Source organism: Squalius cephalus, assembly GCF_949319135.1.
Source record: "Squalius cephalus genome assembly, chromosome: 2".
In the NCBI taxonomy this organism is placed as follows: domain Eukaryota; kingdom Metazoa; phylum Chordata; class Actinopteri; order Cypriniformes; family Leuciscidae; genus Squalius; species Squalius cephalus.
Genome location: NC_137123.1, coordinates 47,674,742 through 47,700,168, shown reverse-complemented (window position 1 = coordinate 47,700,168; position 25,427 = coordinate 47,674,742). Strand labels below are relative to the sequence as shown.

The 25,427-nt window shown below is 39.0% G+C and overlaps 1 protein-coding gene across 6 annotated transcripts in view; it reads left to right on the top strand.

Annotated features, from left to right (window-relative positions):
* The first annotated feature begins 3,068 nt into the window (after positions 1 to 3,068).
* Positions 3,069 to 25,427, top strand: part of slit2 (slit homolog 2) — a 73,223-nt gene continuing 50,864 nt past the window's right edge. For 4 of the 6 annotated variants that reach the window (XM_079862097.1, XM_079862100.1, XM_079862099.1 and 1 more), the window contains exons 1-4: positions 4,098 to 4,352; positions 5,300 to 5,371; positions 7,071 to 7,142; positions 12,044 to 12,115. In XM_079862097.1, the coding sequence (XP_079718223.1) occupies positions 4,195 to 4,352; positions 5,300 to 5,371; positions 7,071 to 7,142; positions 12,044 to 12,115 (374 nt within the window). In that variant the 5' untranslated portion in view covers positions 4,098 to 4,194. Of the gene's footprint in view, positions 4,353 to 5,299; positions 5,372 to 7,070; positions 7,143 to 12,043; positions 12,116 to 25,427 lie in introns of all 6 variants that reach the window. The other 2 variants (XM_079862096.1, XM_079862098.1) reach the window with 2 other exon arrangements.

Here is a 25,427-nt window from a genome sequence, read left to right as displayed (position 1 = left end):
TAACAGATTTGAATGAACACGAAATCAAAATAACACTCTCAGAATGCGGCAAACAGAACAACCAATATATACGGACAGGGTTTGAAATTGTAGTTATATGTTGCCTAGTGACGTATGTTCAAGTAAGTCAGATATGTGCAGATTCTGCGCAATACGCAGTTTTTAATATATCATGATGACTTACGAGATTTAGCGTATTTGCACTAAATCTGCGCAGATTTGGCTTACATGAATTGGCTAGTGATTTGAAAGTATTACCCGCCACAGTTGATTTTTGCCCTTATTTCGTGGGTTGGCGGGTGTTAATTTCAAACCCTGTACGGACAAGATTGGACGAAGGACACTTCAAAGTCAGGGCTATATATACAAACGTAGACCAATGAAAGGAAACAAGAAACCGGTGCAGTGCATTAATCAACAAACAATGAATAACCATGGTAACAACAAATACTAACACAGAAAAAAGAACAGGGGCCTATCATGAAGCCGGTTTCAGTTTAGTTTTCGCCCACCCTTGGTTTTAAGCACCATGAAAGTGGTTTGGCTTTTAGCAGTGTTCATCGCCATGTTAACTTACACTCCCCTGCTAACCTGGTCCGGGGCAGGTTATGTTCCAGGTAAGGGATCTTAAACCAAAGATCGTTGGTCGTTGTGGCCGCCGATGCCTTCGATGTTGCGCAGTTCCATCTACACTCTGTCTGCGCCCAGGGCTCCTTCCTCATCGACAATGTCTTCATCATCCATCCCCATGGTGACTTTGGACTCGGAAACACATTAGGGTTGTTCGACTTCATACAGCACTGTGCAGACCGATCGGCGGCTGACTTGAAGCAGTGCATGTCTGACTTGAAGCAGTGCATGCAAATCTGTTTTTTATAACACTAAAATCTCTTTTCATATAGTCGCAATATTATATTGTGTCATGTGATATTATGCTATATTGTGTCAAACTGATTAAAAAACGCAGACCCCACTTCATTGATATAGGCTTATGTTGAACTTTATTCTTGTACAAACAGACTCTGTATTAAGCATAAAGTATTGAATGAAAATGTCTCTGAAACATCTGTGTATTTGACAAATATTGCATTTATTTCACTTCAGCTGTGGTAAAGTATGCAAACACCATGTGAGCAGAAAATGTCCGACTTTACGTCTCCGTTTTTACATTTGCATTTACATGTATGCATTTGGCAGACGCTTTTATCCAAAGCGACTTACATTGCTTTTCAAGGTACACATTTACATTATTATCAGTTCTTGCTTTCCCTGGGAATCAAACCCATGACCTTGGCATTGCAAGCGCCAAAGCTCTTGTTTGAGCTACAGGAAAGCGTTTTCAGCTTGTAACCGCCTGAACGCGGCAACTCTTGCCGATCGGTTACATCCAGCCGCAACTGATGTCGAACACACCTCATGGCTTCTACCTCTTACACCGCTGTGGGGCGCTAGCTGAGCGGGGTTCTGGGCATCAGCCTGCAGCCTCAGCACACTCAAGACATTACATTGGCTACCATTATCTGTTCCTCCCTGGTCTAGCCCATCATCCATTCATCCCTGGCCTCATCCTGCTCCACCCTGGTTTCATCTGTCTGCCAGGTAGCCTTCTTCCAGTCCATCGCCCGCTCCTCCCTCTCTCAGGGGGGTGTAATGTCAGAGACATTAAGTTGAACTATCATGGACTTTTGGTTTGAAATTCTTAATTTCCTGTGTTTTGTTCATGTTTCCATCTCTCATTTGTTACTATGATAATTCATTTAATCATCGCACCTGCTAGTTGTTTTAGTTCATTATCTGTGTGTATTTAAGGGGCCGTTTACACGACACCGTTTTCAACTAAAAACTGAATATTTTTTATGCATTTTGGCCATTTCTCTATAACCTTACTACAACTATGAATCTATCCTACCTCACATTACATAGTATGTCTCACTTAACCATACAGTAAACTTTACCCATCAGTCTACCACAATACCTAACATTACTTAATATAGCTCAGTAATCTTACTCAACCTCAGTATCTCACATTGCTACTTAACAGCATTGACAGATAGGTATAGTGTAAAGGAAGAGTTGTAGGTTGGTATTCAAATTAATAATAAATAGTAAGGAATACATTATGGAATGTTTATTTAAAACATTATGTGTAGAGAATGAATTAATTAATAAATGGTAAAAACATATTTTTAGATAAGTGTGTGTGTGTGTACTGTACATGTTTTTCTATCCCGGTGGGGACTTAAACCTGAATGCACACAGACTCATGGGGACTCGTGTCACAGTGGGGACCTAAATTGAGGTCCCCATGGGTACACAAGCTTATAAATCATACAGAATGAGTTTTTTTGGAAATGTAAAAATGCAGAAAGTTTTCTGTGATGGGTAGGTTTAGGGGTAGAGTTAGTGTAAGGAGATAGAATATACAGTTTGTACAGTATAAAAAAACATTAAGTCTATGGAGAGTCCCCACAAAGATAGTGAACCAGACGTGTGTGTGTGTGTGTGTGTGTGTGTGTGTGTGTGTGTGTTTGTGTGTGTGTGCGTTTAAGCTTCACAGGAGCTGCAGTTGACCCTTGACCTCTCCCTACCCTGCAGGTGCATACTGAGAAGGTGATTGAGGTCATTCCTCTGCGACCATCTTTTGCTTCTGTCTCCCAGGCAAAACTCTCCACCTCTCTCTGGTTTTGGTTCTGTTGTTGTTAACTGGAATCTGGATTCAGATCTGTAGATATTCATCTGTAATCTCCTTAAGCAGCTTTGATTGTTTCAGATGGTTTCAAAACTTTCCCTGCCATTACTAAACAGCTAACCATTCATTTACTTCATTCACAAGCAAAACAGAGTGTGTGCGCCGGAGAAACAGATGCTGCCTCACTTGTTAGCTCTCTGTGCGTCACTTGCGCATCGGCTACCGTCTTTAGACTGCTCGGGATACTGTAGCTGTTCATGTCCCTTGAGCGTCAGTGCCGTAGAAGGCAGACGGCTCGGGCTCATGCGACCAGCGGGGTGGATCGAGGGGTGGAGCCGCCCCCGGTGTATATAGAGCAATTCCATGTTAGTCTGAGAGAGAGAGAGAGAGAGAGAGAGAGAGAGAGAGAGAATCCCCTGTCCGAGAGCCGCACGTCACCTAAAACAACTTTAATCCGAGCGTGAGAACGAAGGAAATCAAAACACAGGAGTTCATTCACTGCACTGGTGCATGCATGGAAATGATTTAATTCACTATTATATTATTTGATGCCTATTTAGACTGCAACTTCATGATTTCAAAGTCGGGATTCTTTTAAAAACACTGTAACCTATTCCTACCTGTTAGATAATGTGTTAAATGATTCTTAAAGTCCTATTGACCAAGATGGCTCAGTGCAGTAAACTTGAAGGGCGGGTTTGACGGTCTCCTTGCTAGACTCGGTACCCGTGTTGGATCGAGAAATTGTGTGTGACTCCGTTACCGAGTATTATCGGTGTGCGGGGCTTATTTCCACACTACAGGCGCCGCCTTTGCTCTGAACACACATACACGCACACGCGCTCGCGCCATCAGGTGCCAGAGAGACACAGACTTCCGATTGAGTATTCGAGTAAGGACAGATCAGCGAAGATCATCCAGGACTTTACCCGGCACCGAGTTGGATTTATAATGCAGATTTGTCCCTATGTGACAAGATGATGGATGCATGAGGGCGCGCGAGATCAATACACCTAATTAATCAATACCATCTAAGCGCACGTGAAGACCAGCTCCGCTGGATGTGTATGACCGCATCTCTATCACCAGGTGGCTTTTCAAGTGCGTGTTTCCAAGCGCGTGTCTGGCGTTATTGTACGCATAAGGTGTTTTTGGAGCCACAAAACAAACGCAGAGCGACAATGCGCGTGCGGGATTAGTTTAAACTTTGGTTTGCGGCGGAATCGTCAGGATCTAGACTCTAAACTCGCGTCCCTGTACAGAAGAGACTACGTAGACCCCAGATGGGAGCTGATTTGGATTGAATTGCTATTTATTTCCCTTTGTAAAGAAGAAGGGAAAAACATTCCAGTCGGAGGAGATTACAAGTGCTTTTTTCTCTCTCTCAAAGATCATTTGTTGTGACTCCTCTCCTTTTTGGATTTAAAACTCCTGCGCCTGCTTTGGTGCAACTGTTTTGCATCAGGAATTCGTGTGTTTTATCGGAACTTGGGGAAACAGCAGTGATGTTTGTCCTGGAAGCAGTGGTGCTCTGTGCATTGCTCGGCGGGGCTGGGGCTCAGCCGTGCCCGTCTCAGTGCTCCTGCAGCGGGACAGCGGTGGACTGCCACGGGCAGAGTCTGCGGAGCGTGCCGCGGAATATTCCCCGCAACGCAGAGCGACTGTGAGTGCGCCGAAACACGCTACATGAACACAATTGCAATGACCAGTACTTCACTCTAGTAATAACAGTTTACATTTATTATAAATTTGGTCCACAAAATGATTAAAACGATTTAATTATATACGATTTATAATTATTATCTCTTGTAAATTAATTCAACATGCATACAGCACTAATGCATGACCAAATATTAATATAGAGGATACTAGGCTATTTGTTAATAATACGTAATATATTATTATTTATTCGTGTATGTCACACATTAAATTGTACTGTTGTTAATTCTTTATGTATTATAATAATGTATATAATAATAATATTAAAATTAGTCTATTACTTACATACTTTTTGAGTCATCAGAACAAAACCAGAGTGTCCTTTTCTATTCAACTCACGCATGTCTCTATCTGTCATTGACTGTCTTTCTGAAGTGGGATCCATTAATTAAACTGGCATGAAGTTTAAACACAACCTGCTCTGCTTTGAGACTGCAAGAGCAGTTGAACCACCAAAAGATTCAGTTAAAATCCTGACTTTTACTTAATAATTAGAATTTCAATCATTCCTGTCTTATGCATTTACATATGCATTTAGTTGGCTGGGTAACTACCTGTCATATAGAAAAGTAGATTTGAAAGGCTACGTTACACCAAAGTTAATTGGTCAGGATTGCTGAACCCAAGACCAGAAGACTAAGAACTCATCCACAGTCTAGCACATATTTCACCAATGATAAAACACATCAAATGATGGTGTATAATGATGATGCAGACAATTTTGAACATGTGAAATCCATTGTAACCAAGGCCAGTGTAATGAAATGACCAGAAAAAAAAAAAAATGTTCATAGCATCATTTACCACTTAATGGCCTAAATTAGACTTCCTAATTAGGCCTCCGTACTTAAGTCATTATTCACAGTTTTACACCCTCTCTTCTTTCCACAGTGACCTGAATGCAAACAATCTGACTAAAATCACTAAAGCAGATTTCGCGGGACTAAGGCACCTCAGAGTTCTGTAAGTATTGAAGAACTAGTTTTTAGTTTCCTTGGTTTTGTTTAAAAATCATGTTGAAAAAGTGTATTTTGCATGCATAATGTAGATTTTACCTCCCAAAAACAAAACAAAAACAAATAAAGGTGTACGTAAAAGTTTTCTCTTCATCTGGCTCATTTTAAATGCCACTGTCTTAATAATAATGTAAATTAAACTTATTATATATATATATTTTAGATTTACACCCATAAACACATTGGTCCACAATGGTCCCATTATTAGATTAATGCCAGTGAACGCATCATTATGCCAAATGCCTTGACTTGTCACAAAACACATTGTTCTGGATTCCGTTGGTGGTTAAACACCTGTAGTATACGCACCCATAGAGAGAACAAGTTTGAACGGTGAAGCTTAACGAGGCAGTGAGCCCATGATTGTCAAAAACACAAAGACAGCATTTATTCTGAAAAATGATTGCGTTATTGGAATGCGAAGTGTCTGTCTATATCTCTCTATCTTCCTCTCTGTCTCTGTGTGAGGCTGTGACAGAGCGGGAGAATTTGTGAATGTAAATGTGAGTGAGATGGAATGTGTGGGTGTGAATGTAATGTATGTGTTAGAGAGAGACATATAGAGAGCTCATGTAAGAACAGGTTTGCCCTCCCACTTGGAGGGTAGTATTTCGGCTGAAGACTTTTTCTCTGTGTCTTTCTTTCCTGTCCCTCATAGACACATTCTTTTTTCCTTTCTTTTTTTGAACTCTATCTCTTCCCCTCTCTCTAACTCTTAATTTTCATTGCTCTCTTGCTGGTACATAAGACTGAAATTACCTTTATTATCAAACCTCATAAAACACTGTCAAAACATATTCTGATTTATTGATGTAGAGGGTTTTACTTCAGATTTATGACAGAAATACTTCAACTTAACATCAACTTATGTTAACCGACACTTCAAGACACGTAGACGTAAAACCCTTTTACTTTCACCATGTCTCACACGTTCAGTCAAACATAAAATTGTGACTTAAGCTGTGATTTTTCATGTAAGGTCAATGCAGCTATGTTGGATTTACATCACGGAAGGGTTAAATAATGCATCAGTAAACCTTTGAATGATGTTATAAATTCCCATACTGCAAAGGTGTACATATGAAAGTTCACCTGGGTATCTGTGTTGTTGTAATGTACTTTAAAAAGGCAAATTGCAGTAACTGCGCCAAAGCTGGAACTGAGAAAAAAAAAATTGCAGTGTTGTTTGATTGAATGATTTGATATGAATCTTCACACTCTTTTTTTTTTCCTCTCTAAATCTGAGCGTATTTTAGCCAAACCTGTCTGTCAGATCATAGTCTAAGAGACCCGATTTCAGCCAATTTACTCATTTTGGACAGGCGTTTTGCTTTTGTAGGCCAGCATAGCTGAAGGAAATGGTGCCGTTATGTTTTTTTTCAAATCATAGTCTAAGTATAGATGTTGTATTTAGACTGGGGTTGAAAGCTCTTATTTACGGTGGTTTTGTAATGAGAGAGGTGGGTCTCAGATTGTGAGATATACTGTTAAATGGTGTTTGTGAAAACTATTTGTGGACATTGAAATGTAAAGTGCTCTCTATAAAAGTGCCAAGTATGCACAGACATAACCGTTTTAATCATTGAAATTCATGCAATGAGTGACTTATCTTTATTTCGGTCTCTCTCTTTCTTTTCCTTTCTTAGGCAGCTAATGGAGAACAAGATCAGTTCTATTGAGAGAGGGGCATTTCAGGAGCTGAAAGAGCTGGAAAGACTGTGAGTGACTAACATACATACACACACACACACACACACACACACACACACACACACACACACACACACACACACACACACACACACACACACACACACAAGATATGCTGCACTGGCCGGCAGGGCTAAAAGTCAGCTGTGTATTTTTGAGTTAACATTAAAAGTATGACCTACTGAGTACAATTTACTTATAAAATGGCATTACACAATCAAGTGTGTGTTTTTCGTACATTAATGGTGGATATTGTATGTTGTGGGCATGTGTGTGTGTTCGCGCATTGTGGTCAGGATTTGATGGAGCAACATTTTTGTCTGACAGCCAACCTAGCCTCAGGGGAACACACACATGCGCAACTAACTCTGGCACACACAGCCCTTTAAGAGAATGACACTGGAAGCTGGAATGGAAACGGGAATTACGCTCTTAAGGAACCCCCCCCCCCCCATCCCATCCCATCTTTCCTTTCAAGCTTTTACCCCCCAGCTATTCTCCATTTTCAAATTCATTCTGATGGCCTTTATCTCTTTGTCACAGACTCAGACAAAAATCTAAGTTTTGTCAGTTTCTCAAAGTGGTGCACTTGGTGTACTGCAGATCTCCCTTATTATTATATGATATGAACCAGTATGACAAATTAATAATGAAGAGACGCGGAATAGAATTAGCGTTTTCATGCCATGGGTTCCCTCAGGAAATTCTAATGTTTTTATTTTTTAACCAAGCAGCTTTCTTTTGATAAGTACAATAAGGTCTGTGGTTAACAAGTTGCTATGGCTGTCCGATTTGTCCCTTAAATCATTGTAGTTGCTGAACTGTACGGAACTGACCTTAAGCATTTCATTCCCGAACTAAACCTTAAATTTTGTTTTGTTGGTATAACTTAATGTATTTAGGTTGGTTCAGTGATGTTAAAATATTCTTTAACTGAATAAATTCAGTGTATGAATTTAGATGTTTCAACATGCAAATGTTTAGGTTAAAATTTCTTTCAGTGTAGCAACTTGTTTGCAACTTGTGCTTTTAAAACACACAATGGTTTTGAAATTCATTTTTTGAGGTATAACTGTGTATAAAATATGTTGTATAAAAAAATTCTCGTACCCACTTTATATGAAGTTCCGTTAATTACTATGTACTAACATTTCAATTAATCATTTGATACAATGCACTTGATACATTTGTGCATACATGTTTTACTTTGTACTTATATTTTAAAAAATACCTGCATGTAATTACATCTATAATTACATTGTTGACTCTACTCTTTAAATCATCCTTAAACCTAACCCTACCACAAACCTGTCTCTAACCATAACCATATCCCACTATCCCAAGTAGCAGCAAAAATGTTTTGCAATACAACATGAACACAAGTTTTGAAGTGGGATCATATTCTCTTCAAATAATGTTCACTACTGATCTTTACTCAGTAACTGCACACTGCACTGCAATTATTTTACTCATAAATTCTAAAAACCCATTTGAAGTTCCCAACTGAACCCAGGGCGAATTAGCAATTAATAATGGATTGCAATTAATAAAGATTATTGTGCAGTAAAGTAATGCATAATACAATGAATGAAGGCTATGCGGATCTTAAATTCCCCACCAAATCACATTTCTCTCCTGAGAGGAGCTTAAAAACTAATCTATGCTATTGTATGATCATGATTGCTGTCTAGATTCTGATTTTAGAGATCAGTATTTAATTTAAGATGATTGACTGTCAATTACCTTCTCTTAATGGTGACTGGCAGATGTTCAGTTTACATGCACAATCACATTAGAGCTGGCATTTAGAGCTGTGCTGCGTGAGGCTCGGTCAATCACCAGCCCAATGCTATCCTAGTTTTCTGCTAGTCATTACCTTTTAATTTGGTGTGGAAATGTTTAATGACTGCAACCAACCCAGCTGAGCCACAAAAGGGTTATGCCAACTAGGCTCTGTGAGAGACATATAATTCACTCACAAGAATGATAACTTCAGTTTTATAAAGGGTTTGTGTTGCTGCGTGTGGTTCTGAATGCTAACTAGCGAAAGGGTCAATGGCATTAACAAAGAATGTGGCTTTGTGCGGTAACATATAGCTCATAAAGCGGAGTACAGCTAACTGGTAATAGCTTGTAATAATAGCAAACTTTCTTTCGGCATAAATTGTGCAGTGTTGGCATAACTGAAGGGTTAGGCGGGCGAATGGTGGCGATGAATAGCTCTTTATAGTGATAAGTGTAGGGATAGAGGAGCTAGCGGTAGTGTTGAATAGCACAGCTAAAGTCAGTGTGTAAGATCAGTCCCACTGTGCCGGTACAAAAGCAGGAGTCTAATGCTGGAGGGTGACTGCATAGCTGAGAGGATTAGAACGCACAGGCATTATAATGCCCTTACCAAAGGCCCTTCATAAATATGTGTGTGAGAGAGTGTGTGTGTGTGTGTGTGTATGCGTATTGGGGATGCATATAGGTATTGGGTGTGACGACCTCCTGTAGGGAGGAAAAGTGGAGACTCTGTTCCACGTATGACCCCCCCCCCCTTCTTGACACACACACATACGCACAAACACCCTTCGTCACGGCTTGCTAGTCATGAGCAATGCAGTCAGGTAAAGTAAGCCTATGGAGAAGGACTTGAGCAAAAGAGCAAGATCCTTTTTTCCTGCTTGTTTCTGCAGTTCCTTTTCGTCCAGCCTTTATTTATTTATTTTTTATTTACAATCACACACAGTTTTGGGCTAGTTGTTGGTTGTGAGCTAATGGCAGGTAGAATTGCCCACTTAGACAGTTTTTACGTGGCATTTAGGGGTTATCGGAAAAACTGTAAAAAATATTGTAAAATTGTATATTGACTCAGAATCAGAATATCCACAACTGATAATTTCACAGAAATAAATCAAAAATCACATATGAATATATAGTTTTGCTTGTGGATATCAAGTTAACATGATTAAACTCTGAATATCTTTCGAAGATTTAATACAACTAATTTGGAAAACTTCGGGAAAGTAAACGATTATTTCATCATCAAAAGCGCTCATTATATCGGCCCGGTAACAGACAATGTTTCCTCCTGGACTGATAAAGACTGTGCTCCTATAAGGAAGTTGCACAGATTCAGCCAATCAGATTAATGCTTGCCAAATGAAGACAGTGCTTTCCAGTTTTGTGTGCAATATGCATCAGGCTGTCAGCGTACAGACTGCAGGCGGCCTGTCTGAGCCTACTAATTTATAAACTAAGCCATAAACCAGTATGCCATGTGCTATACGTGATTGATTGCGGATCATGTCTGTTTTGCGCTACAGTAGCTGTGTGTCTCTTCACACTAACTTTCAATTCATTCTTTCCTCTGTTCAGTCTTGTTGCCTGTTTTTTGGCAAGTCATCTCACTTTATAGCTCTCCTTGGAAATGACTGTGAGTGCATGTCTGTGTGTGTCAGAGTCTGGCTATGTGCATTTCTATCTGTAAGTGTGTTTGTCTGTGCGTACTCATCTATTTTAAGGGTCGATCTTATTCGCTTTAAGCACCGTGTGTCTTTGTGTGTTTCTGCTGCGGGGTCCTCAGGGAAGGCTGTCCTCTGTGCCTGAGTGAAACACGTGGGCATTTCTGGAGTGTGCAGCACTGTGTGCCTCGTTATTATTTCATCATTCATTAAATATTCAAATGGAATGATGTAACCCCAGAAGCTCAACGATGATGTCATCGGCTGCGATGTTTGAGTGTGCAAGTGTTTGCGAGAGTGTGTCAGAGAAAGTGAGGGCATAAAACAGAGGGAGAGTGAGAGCTTGATGGTTTTGTACTTTGTGGAGGCAGAGTTCACTTTAGAACTTCGGCTTGTTTGATTGATGTGTGGTAAATCTCGCATGCTGACGTAAGAGTACAAAAATTGATTGGGTTTTTGTATTATTTTAACATTCTCCCATTATCAGTAGGCTTCAGAATGTCATTTTAGTAGTTCTCAAAACTCTGATGCTTAATAGGCTGCTCTGAACGATCTGTGTTCTGGTTCTAAAAACATTATTGATTAATCTCAAGCCTCATTAATCTAATGCACAGACAGCATTGGCGCCACTCTTCATTAATATGCGCAGTGAGTATTATATGTGCTGATTGTCATGCATAATGTCTGGTTTACATGCACTAGTCTGCAATATTACTCGGTTTATTAATATGCCAGAAAATTGAGAGCAAAAGAGAGTGAGAAATTACTTTTTATCACTGAATTGTCGCTGAAAAAAGCAAATATGCATAATTTTATTTCATGACGTGTGTGCATATGTGTTTGTGTGTGTGTGTATTTGCACTGTAAGTTCTTTCGCTTCACTTTGTGTGAGACGTTCTGTTTGTTTTTCCCACATCTGTTTTTCCGGGCTGTTCTTTGTCTGCGTGTGTTTGCTAGATGCCCCCACACAATGACACTGTCTGCCAGACACACACACACACACACACACACACACATGCACGCACACACACAGTCAAGGCTCAAGTTGACGGCTGGCAGGCCCGAATTGAAATATTTTATAACATTAAATGTATAAAGTATTTTTTTTTGAGTGCAACACAATCAGTGCATATTTCTGTAAACATTAACTGATGTAGAATATATTCATGATATTTATTGTGTTCATATTTTTCTGATGGTTCTGATGTTTTCTGTAGAATGTCACTGGGGTGCATTATTCCAGTTGTTTCAGAACTTGATAAATCCAGTAGGTTTTGCGAGCTGAAATCCACCCATGTTATAGCAGACTTTCTGCAAACAGTTTAAGGTCTGATGCACATCACATACTTTTTCTGGTGCCTCACACGCTCACAGCCATTGAAGTTTGCTCTTCTGAATGTACATAAACTGCACCGCTGCGAGTTTTGTGTATTTCATGTTGCTGCGTGTGTCTGTGTTTGCAGGCGTCTCAACAGGAATAATCTTCAGGTTCTTCCGGAGTTGCTGTTTCTGGGCACGACTAAACTCTTCAGACTGTGAGTCCTTTATCGTTTAGCCCCTCTCTTTCCTCTCCCTGTTTTTTTTTTTCTCACCCCCTTTCTTTCTCTTTGTCTCCTCTTTACAGTTTCTCTCTTCGTTCCTCTTTTGTAGCCTTTTTTTCAAAATGGGACTTTTGTCTCTTTTCAAAAGTTTATTAATTAATGTAACTTTTACAAATGTATTTACTTATTTTAGGTGCATTTTCATGAATTCTTTTTGCTGTGCTGTAGTTGGATTTGAGATCTTTCCTGCCAAGATGACTTTTTAATACATTTAAATGTTCCTATTTGGTTCTCTACTGTTCCACTTGATTTGAGATTCGGGTTTAATTAATTTTTTAATACCAAAAGATAGTGACATTACATTCAGAGGTTAATAACAGCATAAACATAGCAAAATCTTAGGATCTGTGTTCTTAATCTTTCTCATTACCCCCAGACCGGAGTGTATGTGTGTGTACGTGTGTGTGCTTATAATTGAGTTATGCAGGACATCTAGGGATCAGCAGTAAGGGAGGTTCAGACCATGAACAGACTAAATTGAGTTTAAAGGAGATACACGCTTAAACATCTGCTGCTCAGAGAGAGTGAGAGGAAGGATAGCGAGCGCTAACTGCTTTACCAGGAAAAACAACATTCTAACGGACTTTGCAGGAGGTTGATGGAGGAAATGTCTGTGTGTGTGTGTGTGTGTGTGTGTGTGTGTGTGTGTGTGTGTGTGTGTGTGTGTGTGTGTTCGTGTGCGCGTGTGTGCTGCTTCACATATCGCTCATGTTTCTGCCAGCATACAGCCACTGTTCATGTTCTAGACATGGTATGGTTGTGTGTGTGGTCTCCTAAAAATACCCTGGGAGCTTCAGTCTCAACTATCATGTGTGTGTGTTTGTGAGACCTAAAGTAAAATGCTGGGCTTAAAATCAAGTCTTAAAGAAATAGATTAATACATGTACCAAGGAACCCTTTACTTGTTTTCTTTGTAAAAGCATCAGATTGCGGGTGTGTGTATGGGTCAAGTTTTGCCCACATTATGGGGACCAAATGTCCCCTCAGGGATAATAAAAACTACATTGGGGGACCAGCCAATGGAAAACATCCTAAATAATGTTTGAATGAAAATGTAAAAATGCAGAATGGTTTGTGTGAGGGTTAGGGATAGTAAATATCACTAGCTCAATATAAAAAACAATAGAAGTCAATGAAAAGTATGTGCGCAGTCACATATAGTGTTTTATGATTCTTAGGGAGGATTTTTCTGTTCTGTCTGTCAATTCAATTTCAACAAGATGGTAGCAGGTGTGTGAGAGAGAAAAAAAGACAATGAGGAAAAAAGAGGAAGCACTGCTAGTGTATAATACTTTCTGATAATATTATTTGATTTGATGTCAGACACACACACACACACACACACACACACACACACACACACACACACACACACACACACACACACACACACAGTGTTCACTCCTCATTAGATTATCTCTGCTCGTCTACATCTGTGGCTAACATGTGCAGCTTTTATCTGCCTGCCTCTTTCATCACTCTGTCTATCTCGTTTTGCTTTATTTTGCTCTTTTTCCTGTTCTATCATCCCTTATTTCTTTTATGCGGCTTTCTTTCTTTCTTTCTTTCTTTCTTTCTTTCTTTCTTTCTTTCTTTCTTTCTTTCTTTGGGTTTCGTATCTGTGCGTCTCCCTCTGTCCCTCTGATCAGGTTTGACGTTAATGTGTTTGGATGGAGTGTGTGTGAATTTTTTTTTTTTTTTTTTTTTTGGAGGGGGATGGTCTGGTAGCGGGTGACAGAACCTTCTAGAGCTTGTTTTGTTCATCTTGCCGGGTGCCCTAGTGACCCCGGCTTCTGCTGTACGTGTGTGTGCGTGTATATGTTTGTGTGTGTGTCTGTGTGAATATGAGTTATGGTTACACGCATACGGCCGCTGCCACAGTAGCGGCTGAAGTATTTCTGCCTTTTGTCTCCTCAGAGGCCGGGCCTGTTTGAAAACCTTTGAATAACATTGGTTACGTTGGAGAGAACGTTCAGATAACATTTCTCACGGACAGCAGGTCGGTCACAGCTGTGTCTGTTTGGATAGAAAGAAAGTGGGAAAGGAAGAAGAAAGGGACTTGAAGGGGTGAGAAAGAAAGTAAAATGAGAAGCATAAAGGCAGAGAGAGAGAGAGAGAGCGAGAGAGAGAGAGAGAGAGAGAGAGAGAGAGAGAGAGAGAGAGAGAGAGAGAGAGAGAGAGAGAGAGAGAGAGAGAGAGAGAGATTGGTCAGATTTTTGAGAGTCCATTAAGAACTCTGTAAAAACCCAACAGTAGTTTGAAAATGAGAGTGGTACACCAATAAAAAACAGATGGCGTGAGAAAAAAACATAGAAAGAGAGAGAGTTTAGATTAGATAATATCTCGGATTTAAAGGCAAGACACAGGTGAATAGGGTAAAAATTATAACTAACAGATATCATTATACTTCCCTAGGTGACTAATACATTAGACAATTGCTTTGTATAAAAAAAAATTCTGAAATTGCAAAAAAAACAAAAAACAAACAAAAAAACAACAACATTTTCACCATGTTTTTTGGAATAAAATCTTACACATGAATCAGGAAAATTATATATGATCAAACTCCTCTCTAAAAACCTTCAGAGTATAGATATGAATAAAACAGGAAAGTTTGGTGAATGTGCAACTGAAGTGGCAAAAAAAGAAAACAGCCTTTAAATATACGTAAAAATGTCTACAGACACAACTAGATAAAGTGTAATAAAAATAAACACTTAAATGTGTATGTTTGAAGTTTTCTTTCCACTATTCTGAAATGTTATGGAAGCAATATTGCCCAAAATCTTCAAATTGACCAGTGCATGAAAAAATAATGGTTGTGCTTGTTGTGTCTTGTCTTAATTGTAATTTTGTAGATGCTGGGGTGGATGGAGGGTTCGGATCATTACTTGTTTTGTTTTTTTTCTGTTATGAATCAAGCTGGCGCTAGCATATCTGTTGGTGCAGATGCCCGCTCATAGTTGCTACAGTTACTGTTTCATGTCATGTAGCCATCATCCCTCATCCAGTAATCATTAGTGCTGTTTCACACTGTGCAAACTTTCAAAGTGAGTTTGTGGGTGTTTCTGACCACCGAAGGAATTTCTTCAGTTTGTGACGTCTCTGTGTGGCCTTTATTTAGCCTGTCACTGGTTATTAAGTCAAATCAAATGCCTTACAATGGTAATTGTCTGTGTTAGTTTTATTTTTATTTTTTTTATAAGATGTTGACAGATATTGATCAATATTCTTAAATGTGTGGATGAAGAGATGACAAATTTGGCATCACTTTCCACAGCTGAAGTGTCTAAAAAAATTTTTAAGTTAAAGGGATCGTTCACTCAAAAATGAAAGTTCATTTACTCATCCTCATGTAATTCCAAACGTGTATGACTTTATTCCTTCTGCAGAACACAAAAAAAAAAGATATTCTGAGGTACTATCAAAACATCGTTTTCTTTGTTGTAGCATCCTGACCAGCCCGACCAAAGAACATTGACTCAACCAATGGTGTGAGTTTGGAGCGGGACTATCTGTTTGACAGACCAATGACAGATGAGGGGAGTATTTGGGAAGCCTGTTTGAAAATAAACGTCATATTTGTAATTCTGTTATTTTCTGCAATATTTGTAATAGTAGCGCTGAAATTACAGCTTTAACCTCAGATCATGAATTAAAATGATCAGGCCTTCTTGTGTTACAGCGCTTGCAAGCCAAAGCAAAACATTATAAAGTCTCTGGGAACACTGACGTTATGTTATGAGAACAGCTTTGTGAGAAGATTAGAAACTTAAACACAAAGTGAGAGGTTGAATATGTGAATATGCCAGCAGACGTCTTCATATTCCTGTCGTGTCTGTTAGCGGTGGCTTTGGGTTCACACACGCTTAGCTGATTTTAAATATGGCTTTGAATGTGTGGTTTTCTTGAGAAATGTGCCACGAGTTTTCGGGGTGAAAAATCATAGTGGTTTTCTTGCTTAATCCGCACACCAAACCCTAGACAAGCCAAACTGTTTGCCATCTCAGAGTGTGTGTCTGCGTGTGTGTGTTTACCGAGCTCTGCGTTTCCTAGGTCACAGTGCTGTAGAGAGTTTGGCTTTTGTCTGCGGAGTGGACGCTTAACCCCAGTCCTCTCAGCTCACAAGACACACACATAAAGACACACAACATACACACACACACACACACTTGCTAAGCCTTGTCTGTTCACACGAGTTGGTGGGAACAGTTTTGAAATTAAAGACGGATACAATGGAGTAAAGTGTTGCCTGCCTGCCTGTCTGTTAAAGTATAGCGTTATTAGGTGCGAGTGTATATGTTTGTGTTTGTGGAGGGAGGGGGGGATTTAATTTCATTCATAATCAGATTTTAATGAAGACAGGAAAAGAGTTTACAGCCTGTTGTCATAGTGACAATGACTCATAATGGAAAAACCTCAAGCTTGTAGACATGTGTGCACATGTATGTCAGAGTCTGTGTGGTTTCTTGTGTTGTGTGTTTATATGCATGCTGTGCATTTCAGGCATTTTCATGCCTTCTCTTATATAAGTCATCAGAAGATCAGAAATAAAATATTTCACAGAGGACTTCAGTCGTTAAAAACGTGATTTCGGATCACAGCTTTTAGTGGAATAAGTAAATGATCTGTTGAAGCTGCTTACTATGCTGTCTTAAAATATGCAAATGAGAATATTTAAGCAAGATGCAACAGGTAATGGCAGCCTAAAGTCAGTATTTTGAGGAATTGTTTGTGAATTTTAGTGCAGCCAGCTGCAGATATTATAGATGTCTTGGTATTGCAGTAAAGTTATTGTGGTGTTTCAGAATAAAATGTAAAATATTTTAAATAGGACTTAATTAATAAATTAATTAAAAAATAAATGTCTTTGAATTATCTTCAGTTGGCTTTATTTAAACAAATATTAATATATGTAGTGAGTTAATTGACATGTCATGTAATTATAATTGATTGACAGCCTAAATAATATTAACAATATATGCATTGCAAAGAAAGAAAACTAAGCTAACTGATACCAAAATCATGTTTTATTAACATTCTTCTGTTTTTAGTCATGCAAATATAACTCAAACATGTCAGGAAAATCAGTTAGATTATTATTTTTGCCTGCAGGCTGTTTGAATAAGATCGTTCACATTCTATGCACACACAATGGTTTGTATTTTTTGGGTCCAGAGGCATTTAGTAAGGTAGTAGTGTATGTTTTTGTTTATGGCATAATAACATTCAGAATATAATGGTATTCTGGTAATACAAAATTGTTTAAATACAGTGTTATGATTGGACAGATAAAGCTACATTAATAGCTATGAAACTAGAATAATAACAGTAGTACAGAGTTTGAATGTAGATTGTATGTTTGCTTACAGCTGTTTGTAGTTATTAATTGTGACTTTTTTTTTTTTTTTTTTGATTTTTGCTTTGTGTGATAGAGTTTATTTGGTATAGGTGAGAGAATAAAAGAGGGTTTTTGGCAAACACACACACACACACACACACACACACACACACACACACACACACACACACACACACACACACACACAGTCACACACACACACACACACACACACACACACACACACACACACACACCTGAGCGGTACTCAGGAGAGAGTCTCAGACAAACAGTCTCCAGGCCAGGCACTGAGCCATCCACAATTATAAGAAAAAACACCTGTGCGCGCGCGTGTGTGTGTGTGCGTGTGTGTGTGTGGGTGTGTGTGTGTGTGTGTGTGTGTGTGTGTGTGTGTGGGATTCACAAGACTGTCTTTTATCAGTTGACCACAGAGTTATGGCCTTTGACCATTAAACTCTTAGTGTTCAGAACCACTTGATAAGTGATTTTGTCTGAACAGCTCAATATGTGTTTTTGATGAGTTTCAGTATTTGTTGATTCTTTAAAACAGTTTTCAGACTGAAATCTGAGATTTTGAACTCATGAAAATGTTTTGAAAGCCTCTTTAGCTTTAGCTTTTCCATTACCCTTCAAATTTGAAATTGCGAATTGAAAATACGCCAAATGGAAACATCAATTTCGCAAAAACTCCCATATATCGCAAACAAGTTTTTACGCTTGCATGATGTGGTTTTCAGGGAATTCGAAAAAGGAATATTTCGAAACAGTTTTTGCACGTTTACAGGTCACCTGGCCTACGTCAAAGTCGATCGTTCTTTAAAGATGACGCGGTATGTTTGGACAGAAGACGAGACAGAGTTCTTTATTCAACTCATAAAAAACAAAAGAATTACAGGAATACTGGATTCTAAACAACAAAAAAGTACTCTAGATTTGGGAATCACACCACACAGCAGCATCATCAATCTCTATTGCTTATTTGACCTGTCAGACTGCACCACGCGGGGCTTATATTCCTGTCCAAACACACACACGTGAGCACGCACACACACTGCTGGGTTTTAAAGATGTCCCTTTCAGATTGAGCATGCCACTTTTTAAAATTGTCTTAGGTAGCCGAGTGTGTGGTTGTGTGTTTGTGCCTGAGATTGTTTACGTGTGAGCGAGTGTCTTAGTGACGGGTAACAAGAAGTGGGCAATTTCTCGTTAGCATGTAACTGAAACTCCAGCCGTATCCTAGCAACCACACTGGCCACTCCATGGTCTTTAGTTTCACCTTCACAACAGCACGGCAACTAGAACACAGTATCACCACGGCTACTGAGCACCACACCACTGGAAGCACTTGAATTAAATAATTAAGGCTCTTGATTAGTGTTATATCAGCTAATCTGTTACATTTAGGGTGTCAGGTATCGACTTCCTTTACTAGCAAATCAGTGTAAGGAATCAGCGTTACATTTCCATTGAAATGTGGAAAGTGGTCCAAAGGAGAATTATCACTGAAAACTGAAAATATGTAAAGCTATTTCCGTACACTTTGTTATTAAGAGTATGAATGGTGTCTTTTGAGTACAACAACATCAACAAAACATTGTGATTGTACACAGTGTACAAATTTTACAATAACTTTTAGAGGGGTTGACTTTTCGGGAAGTGTTGATTTTTTTTTTTTTTTTTTTTCTTCTTCATTTGGTCATGCCATAATAATCGTAACGGAAAGTACTTGAGCAACCTACTGTTGGCTCAATGTGAAAATATGTACTTTGACTAAAGTATACTTCAGTTTTGACGTGAGTGCTTAGCATATGCAAGCTGAACACGTAACCTTTAAAAGTATACTCCATTTTATAGCATGCACGAACGCATGCATCGACATCAGTAAGTTTCATCCGTGTCCTGTGTCTTCGCTATTTCTCTCCAGATATTATGACCGAAAAAATGACTTGTTTAAACTAGAAATGCATGTTTCTCATAATCCCCTCATTGTCAGATTTGGTGTTCTGTCCCCTCCGTTTCTTTTACGACTGAAACAATGGCCTGGATGTGCTAGCATGTGCTAGTTGAGTGTTCAGAGTACGCATGGTACGTAGTGTACGCAGGGCGAAAGTATAAACAAGGCTTAAGTGGAAGAGAGGGTGTATGCTGAAGGATGTTAAATGCCTCAGAGGGTACGCCACACAAGTTTACAAGTTTGGGTATGTTTAAAAACCCAAGTATACATTGGTCTTAACTTGTAATCTAACTTTTGTGGTTACTGCAATGTATTGAAGATCCTGTTGAAACAAATACAGATTTAAGGCCCACCATCCTTTTGTTTTGACTTTCCTTCTCAACCGTTAATTAGAAGCTTCAAATCCTCTACAATTCAGACTCAGATATTGTTAATATGATTGCTGTGAGTTCATTTGGGGTTTATTATGCAGCTGCGTGGGGTGTGAACTCTGGAAGGTGGACTCCATCTTGGCTCCACTTGCTCAGTCGCACAGTCGTCTATTCTGAGTGAAAGCGTGGGAGTGTAATTGCTCTGAAGTGGACTCCATTTTGGCTCTGGTCACACAGTGGCACAGTAGGCCATTCTGAGGGAATAGAACTGAGTTCAGCAGCGCTGGAGTGGAATTGTCAGCATTCTTCAGCACTGCTGTCATCTTTAACCTCCTAACAGAGCCTCTTCACTTTGAGTTCTCACACTCACAGTCACACAAACAAGTGAATATACACAAAGAAGGATTGACACACACCAGACACAAGAGGTGTAAAAAGCAAACATTGCTTGAAAATTACACATGGAGACTGTGTATGAGATTGACAGGGTGAGGGTGACACAAAAGTAAAAGTGTATGTGTGTTCACGTGTATGCGTATATGTAATTCAGTAATAACAGGCTTCAGCCACAGCTCTGTCATTATTTAATTACCGCTTCCTTCCATCTCCGTGGCAACGTAATGTTTCCCTGATTGGTGTACGGTTGCCGAGTCACTTCCTCACTCCCTGACCTTAGAAGAGTGAGGTGAGGCAGTGGCTGTATCTACAAACCTAGCAGGCTGCCTACCTAGACAGCATTTTTGGACATCGTAGATACCTACAAATGTTGTCTAGGAAGGTTGCGCTAAGTATTGAGACACAAACGGAGAAAGAGGAGACATTGGGATGACTGAATCACAGACTTCCTATGGTCAACCAAGACTGGATGCAAACACACACTCACGCCCTCTGTGGTGTTTAGTTTGTCAGGTTTTCAAGTTTGTCAAACACAGCAGTGAGTAGTTTCGGTGGTGTGTGAGAATTTGTGTGTGGGTGTTTGTGGAAGTGTGTGTGTGTACTGTACAGTATGTGTTTTGCTGGTTTGGCCTTTTTCTTGACCAGAGTCTATTTTTCTTTGCTCAGAGAAAATGTTTTTTAAATAGACCAAACCTTTTTCTCAGTATGTTCTTGTAAATATGTCTCATTTAGCTTTTTAAACTGTGTCATATAAAGCCATATGAAAAACACACAAGCCTGATAATCATATGTAAGATAATAAATTATCAAATACAACATAAATTAACATTTAGATACTGTTTTGCTTTTCTTGTACTGTTACTTATGAGGATGTCACATTGTGTAGTACCACCTCTATGTCCTCCTGGGAAATTCCTACTTTGCAAGTCGTGATTACAATCTGGTGTGCATTCAAGTGACTTTGGTCAGAATAAAATCAACAATGGACAGTTTCATATTTCTTTCTATCTCTTTTTCTTTTACCTCCTGACAAGTATAGGACACTTTTACAGCCTGTAGAACCAAATGAAATTATCAAATGTGTAATTGATTTTGCCCTATCAAGTGGAGTTGAAAACGTTGAGTTCTGAGCATATAAAGTCGTATTTACAAGTGAGAAACTCAAAATTCTAGATGCGCAAGTTGACTAGTTATGATATTGGAAGGGCCATGTCGATTCGAAACATGGTGGAAACACTGATCTAAAATACAGATAATGTATCTATATGAGTGAGCAAAAAGTGGAGTTCTTTTGTTTTATTTAGGCTATCCATGTTATGTTTCCGACTTGAATGCGTGACGTGTAATAACGAAACAACCGACTCTGGTTTCCCACATACACTTTCTGTCACAGAGAATGATGAGAAATGTAGTTTAAGCCTTTTCATAACCCGGCTAAATGAGTAGTATTGTCTTGCAAGCTTTACGTCTGACCTTGATCTACAGCAAAATGTATACAAATTAAATTTTATAGCCAACATTCACAATGACAACTGAATTTCAGGTGGCTTCTGCTGCAATTCTTTAATTGATTTGAAATATCATATTATCCATGTTATCCATTTCGTAAATACTACAACATGAGTTGAAGGTATGAGGTGAATGAAAAAGGGGGGTCAGAAAGGGCTCATAGGACTCTTTCATTAGAGAGTGTGTCATGTTTATGGGTCAGACTTGCCCAGTTTGAATAGATCATGTCTAAGTGGCATTGTGTGAGACACATAGAATGGTGCCGAGCTTTTTGTCCTTCTACAGCACCCATAATCACCACCCATTCTGATACACAAAGATCTGAGTTCTCACAGAGTTTTATTCGCAGAGGAATGTCTGCCACCCTGTGTGTGTGTGTGTGTGTGTGTGTGTGTGTGTGTGTGTGTGTGTGTGTGTGTGTGTGTGTGTGTGTGTGTGTGTGTGTGTGTGTGTGTGTGTATATGTATATGCATGTATATATATGTATGTATGTGTGTGTGTGTGTGTGTGTGTCTTGGATGCTGCACAAATCAGGATCTGTTTGAAAGGGTTGAGTCTTTGAATGAAAGCTTAGTGTTGTTCTCTGGCTTACACAGTTGATCCTGTTCAGTGTATGCCCTCTAATCGGCTTTTGCTAATGTGAATTCTCTAACAATCACCCTCACTCTCTTTCTCCTTTCTCCCTCTGTGTCTTAACCCTTCTCTTTCAACCACTAACAACCATCACATCTTTTATTTTACTTGGTTAATCGCTCCGTTGTTTTAGCCAATTAACTGCTGACATGAGGGCAGCAGGGTGTGGAAGTTGTCTCTCTCTCTCTGCGTCTGTATACTGTTTTACTAGGTAGTCTCTAGTCACAAACACAAGACCTCCATATGTTCCTTTAAAGGGATTTTCCTTTATACTTGGGAGGTTATGTTAGTGTGTGTTGAGTTGTAAATTCCTGCGTTTAGCCAGTGTGTGTAAAGTGTCCAGGGGTTAAGTGAGCAAAGGTGAGATGTCCTTAGGGTCACTGGTGAAAGTTGTATGGTGGCTTAACACTGAGCACCTGGGCTTAGCCCTGACTGATAAGGACCACACCTTGTGTGTATGTGCATGTGTGTCTCATTAAACTGTTATTAAAGGATATAAATAAATGAATAGTACTTTTGACAAATGTTTAAAGTCATGTACATTCATATTGTGTAGACGTAAATGAGAAAAAGCTGTTTTATTCTACATGGACCGTATGGGCCGCCATTTTGAAATCACACCACCAGCTGTCAACTGGGTCTGGCAATTCAACTTGTTGTTAAAAAGTTAATTTCTCTCAAAATACTAATAGTAATAAGGAACCACACCACTGAGTGTTTCCAGGCTAATGGCCTATTCACACCAAGTGTGAAACGGAAATCCCAAATTAATTGCTGATGAGTGCTATTCACACAAATATTTGTAGGTTTAAATGATTACCAATTTCAGTCCTGTACAAAAGCTAGCACTCACCAAATGTACTCCAGTACAACATGCAGTATGACATGCAATTTTTAGCTCAGGGCTGTGAACATTTAAACACAATTTTTAACCAAATACTGTATGTTTAACGTTTTCAATTTATTTAGCTAATCTGCAAGCTAGCTGTTTCATTTTGCTTTGTCTGATTTTGACTGTTTTGATCCTGATTATTAAGAGTTTTTAATTAATTTATGAAATGAAACTTGTGTGAGATGAGAAGTCATTTGCTGTTTTTTTGATAATGTCTTTGTTAAATATGTAAGATTAAGTCATAAAGTGATGGGGGAAAGCTTTTGTTTACTTCTTGCAGGCAGGGTTGCAATGTATACATTTCAAACAATGCATGGAAATTTGGAAAGGGATTTAATCCAACAATGTTCTTGATGTTATTGATGTGTGTAGCATGTGTGTTTGTGAGTGTATATATATATATATATATATATATATATAATAGAAAAAACAAAACAAAAAGTGAAACATAAGCAAAAACTTACTGAGAGCACATAACAAGCTGTTGCAGGCAAATCACAAAGCTTTAACATTTGTAAGCTCATTTGGTTTCTCAGTGGAGCTTATCATCTCATCACATTCTCATAAAAATGCTTCACGAAAAAGGCTTACTTTTTACGTTTCTTGGAACACTCGAGCGGCTCACTCTTGAATTTTTTTCTTATAGCTTTTAAATCAAAGGCAAAATGAGTCGTTTACTAAGTCATGTCTCACGGCCCCCTGCTCAGGGCCCTGCACAAGTACAGTGAGGCATTATATCATCATAAAACAGCATCATAATGGCCACCTAAAGAGAGAGCGAGGAGGAGGAGAGAGATTGTTTTGAAAGAGGGGATATTACCAAATATTTCCTGAAGACCACCCATAGCCTGAAAAGCTGATCCTCTTCTTAGTCTCTGGGGCTCTAAACCTGCCCATTTATGATCAGGCACGGTGGGAGGCAGACATGTACAGTGACACTTGATTATGAGTCTGTCAGCTCTGTTGCTGGCTTCCTGGGTGTGTGTGTGTGTGTGTGTGTGTCTATAACAGTAGCTTAAGGGATGATGTAAGCGGGCTTCCTAATTGCAGGGTGATACAAGGGTGTGTGTCAGATCTCGTTGCCTCAGGGAGCGCTAGATTTGTGTGTGTGTGTCCTCAGGTAACAGAATGATATAAAGACTCTTTGGTATGTCTTTCTGGAGGTGTTTGCTTGGATACCAGATAAATGTTGGCTTTTTTTTTCTCACTTCAACATCCTTTCACTCCTTAAATAACTGCTACAGAGCTGCCGCTACACCTGATGAAAATGAGATGCCTGAATTTAACAAGTCAAAAGAGAACCAGGGAGATTTATATTGACCTTTTTTCCTTTGGGCTCTGAGGATACGGGGTTATAATTAGTTTTTGGAAAATTTGACTTTTTTTTTTTTTTTACTCAAGCTGCCGGCTGAATTAAAGGCTTACCTTTAGGGAAAAGTGATATATCTGGCAATTACTAACTTTCAGTCTTATAAATTTGTATAATTCATTCGACAGTGTGTGGTCTTCCTTGGTTCTCACAGATAGGTTAGTGTTAAAAAAGGCATATTCTGTTGGCACATTAAATTAATTAAAAACAGAAATGAACAACAAATGAGTAGTTTATTTTTTTTTATATATATATATATTTATTTTATTGATCTCTTATTGAAATATAGAATATATGAAACTTGTAAAGATTGTATGTTCTTGCATGTAGTTTGCTATAATTTCCCCCTGAAGTTTTCCCCAAAATGGCTATGTCTGGTAAATATTTCTTTAGAGACATTCATTTGGAATTAAATAAATAAATAAATAAATTTAATTAGCTTTATATAAAAACATCAGTTCTCTCTCTCTCTCTCTCTCTCTCTCTCTCTCTCTCTCTCTCTCTCTCTCTCTCTCTCTCTCTCTCTCTCTCTCTCTCTCTCTCTCTCTCTCTCTCTGTGTGTGTGTGTGTGTGTGTGTGTGTGAGAGAGAGATTGCAGGAATGTGCATTTAAAAAGGGGGTAGGAGGAGAGACGAGGAGAATGACACCACTCTACCTGTTGAAACAAAGCACAAATGTAATAAGGCTCTCCTGACTTTTGTCTTGTGTGTGTGTGTGTGTGTGTGTGTGTGTGTGTGTGTGTGTGTGTGGAGGGGGTTAA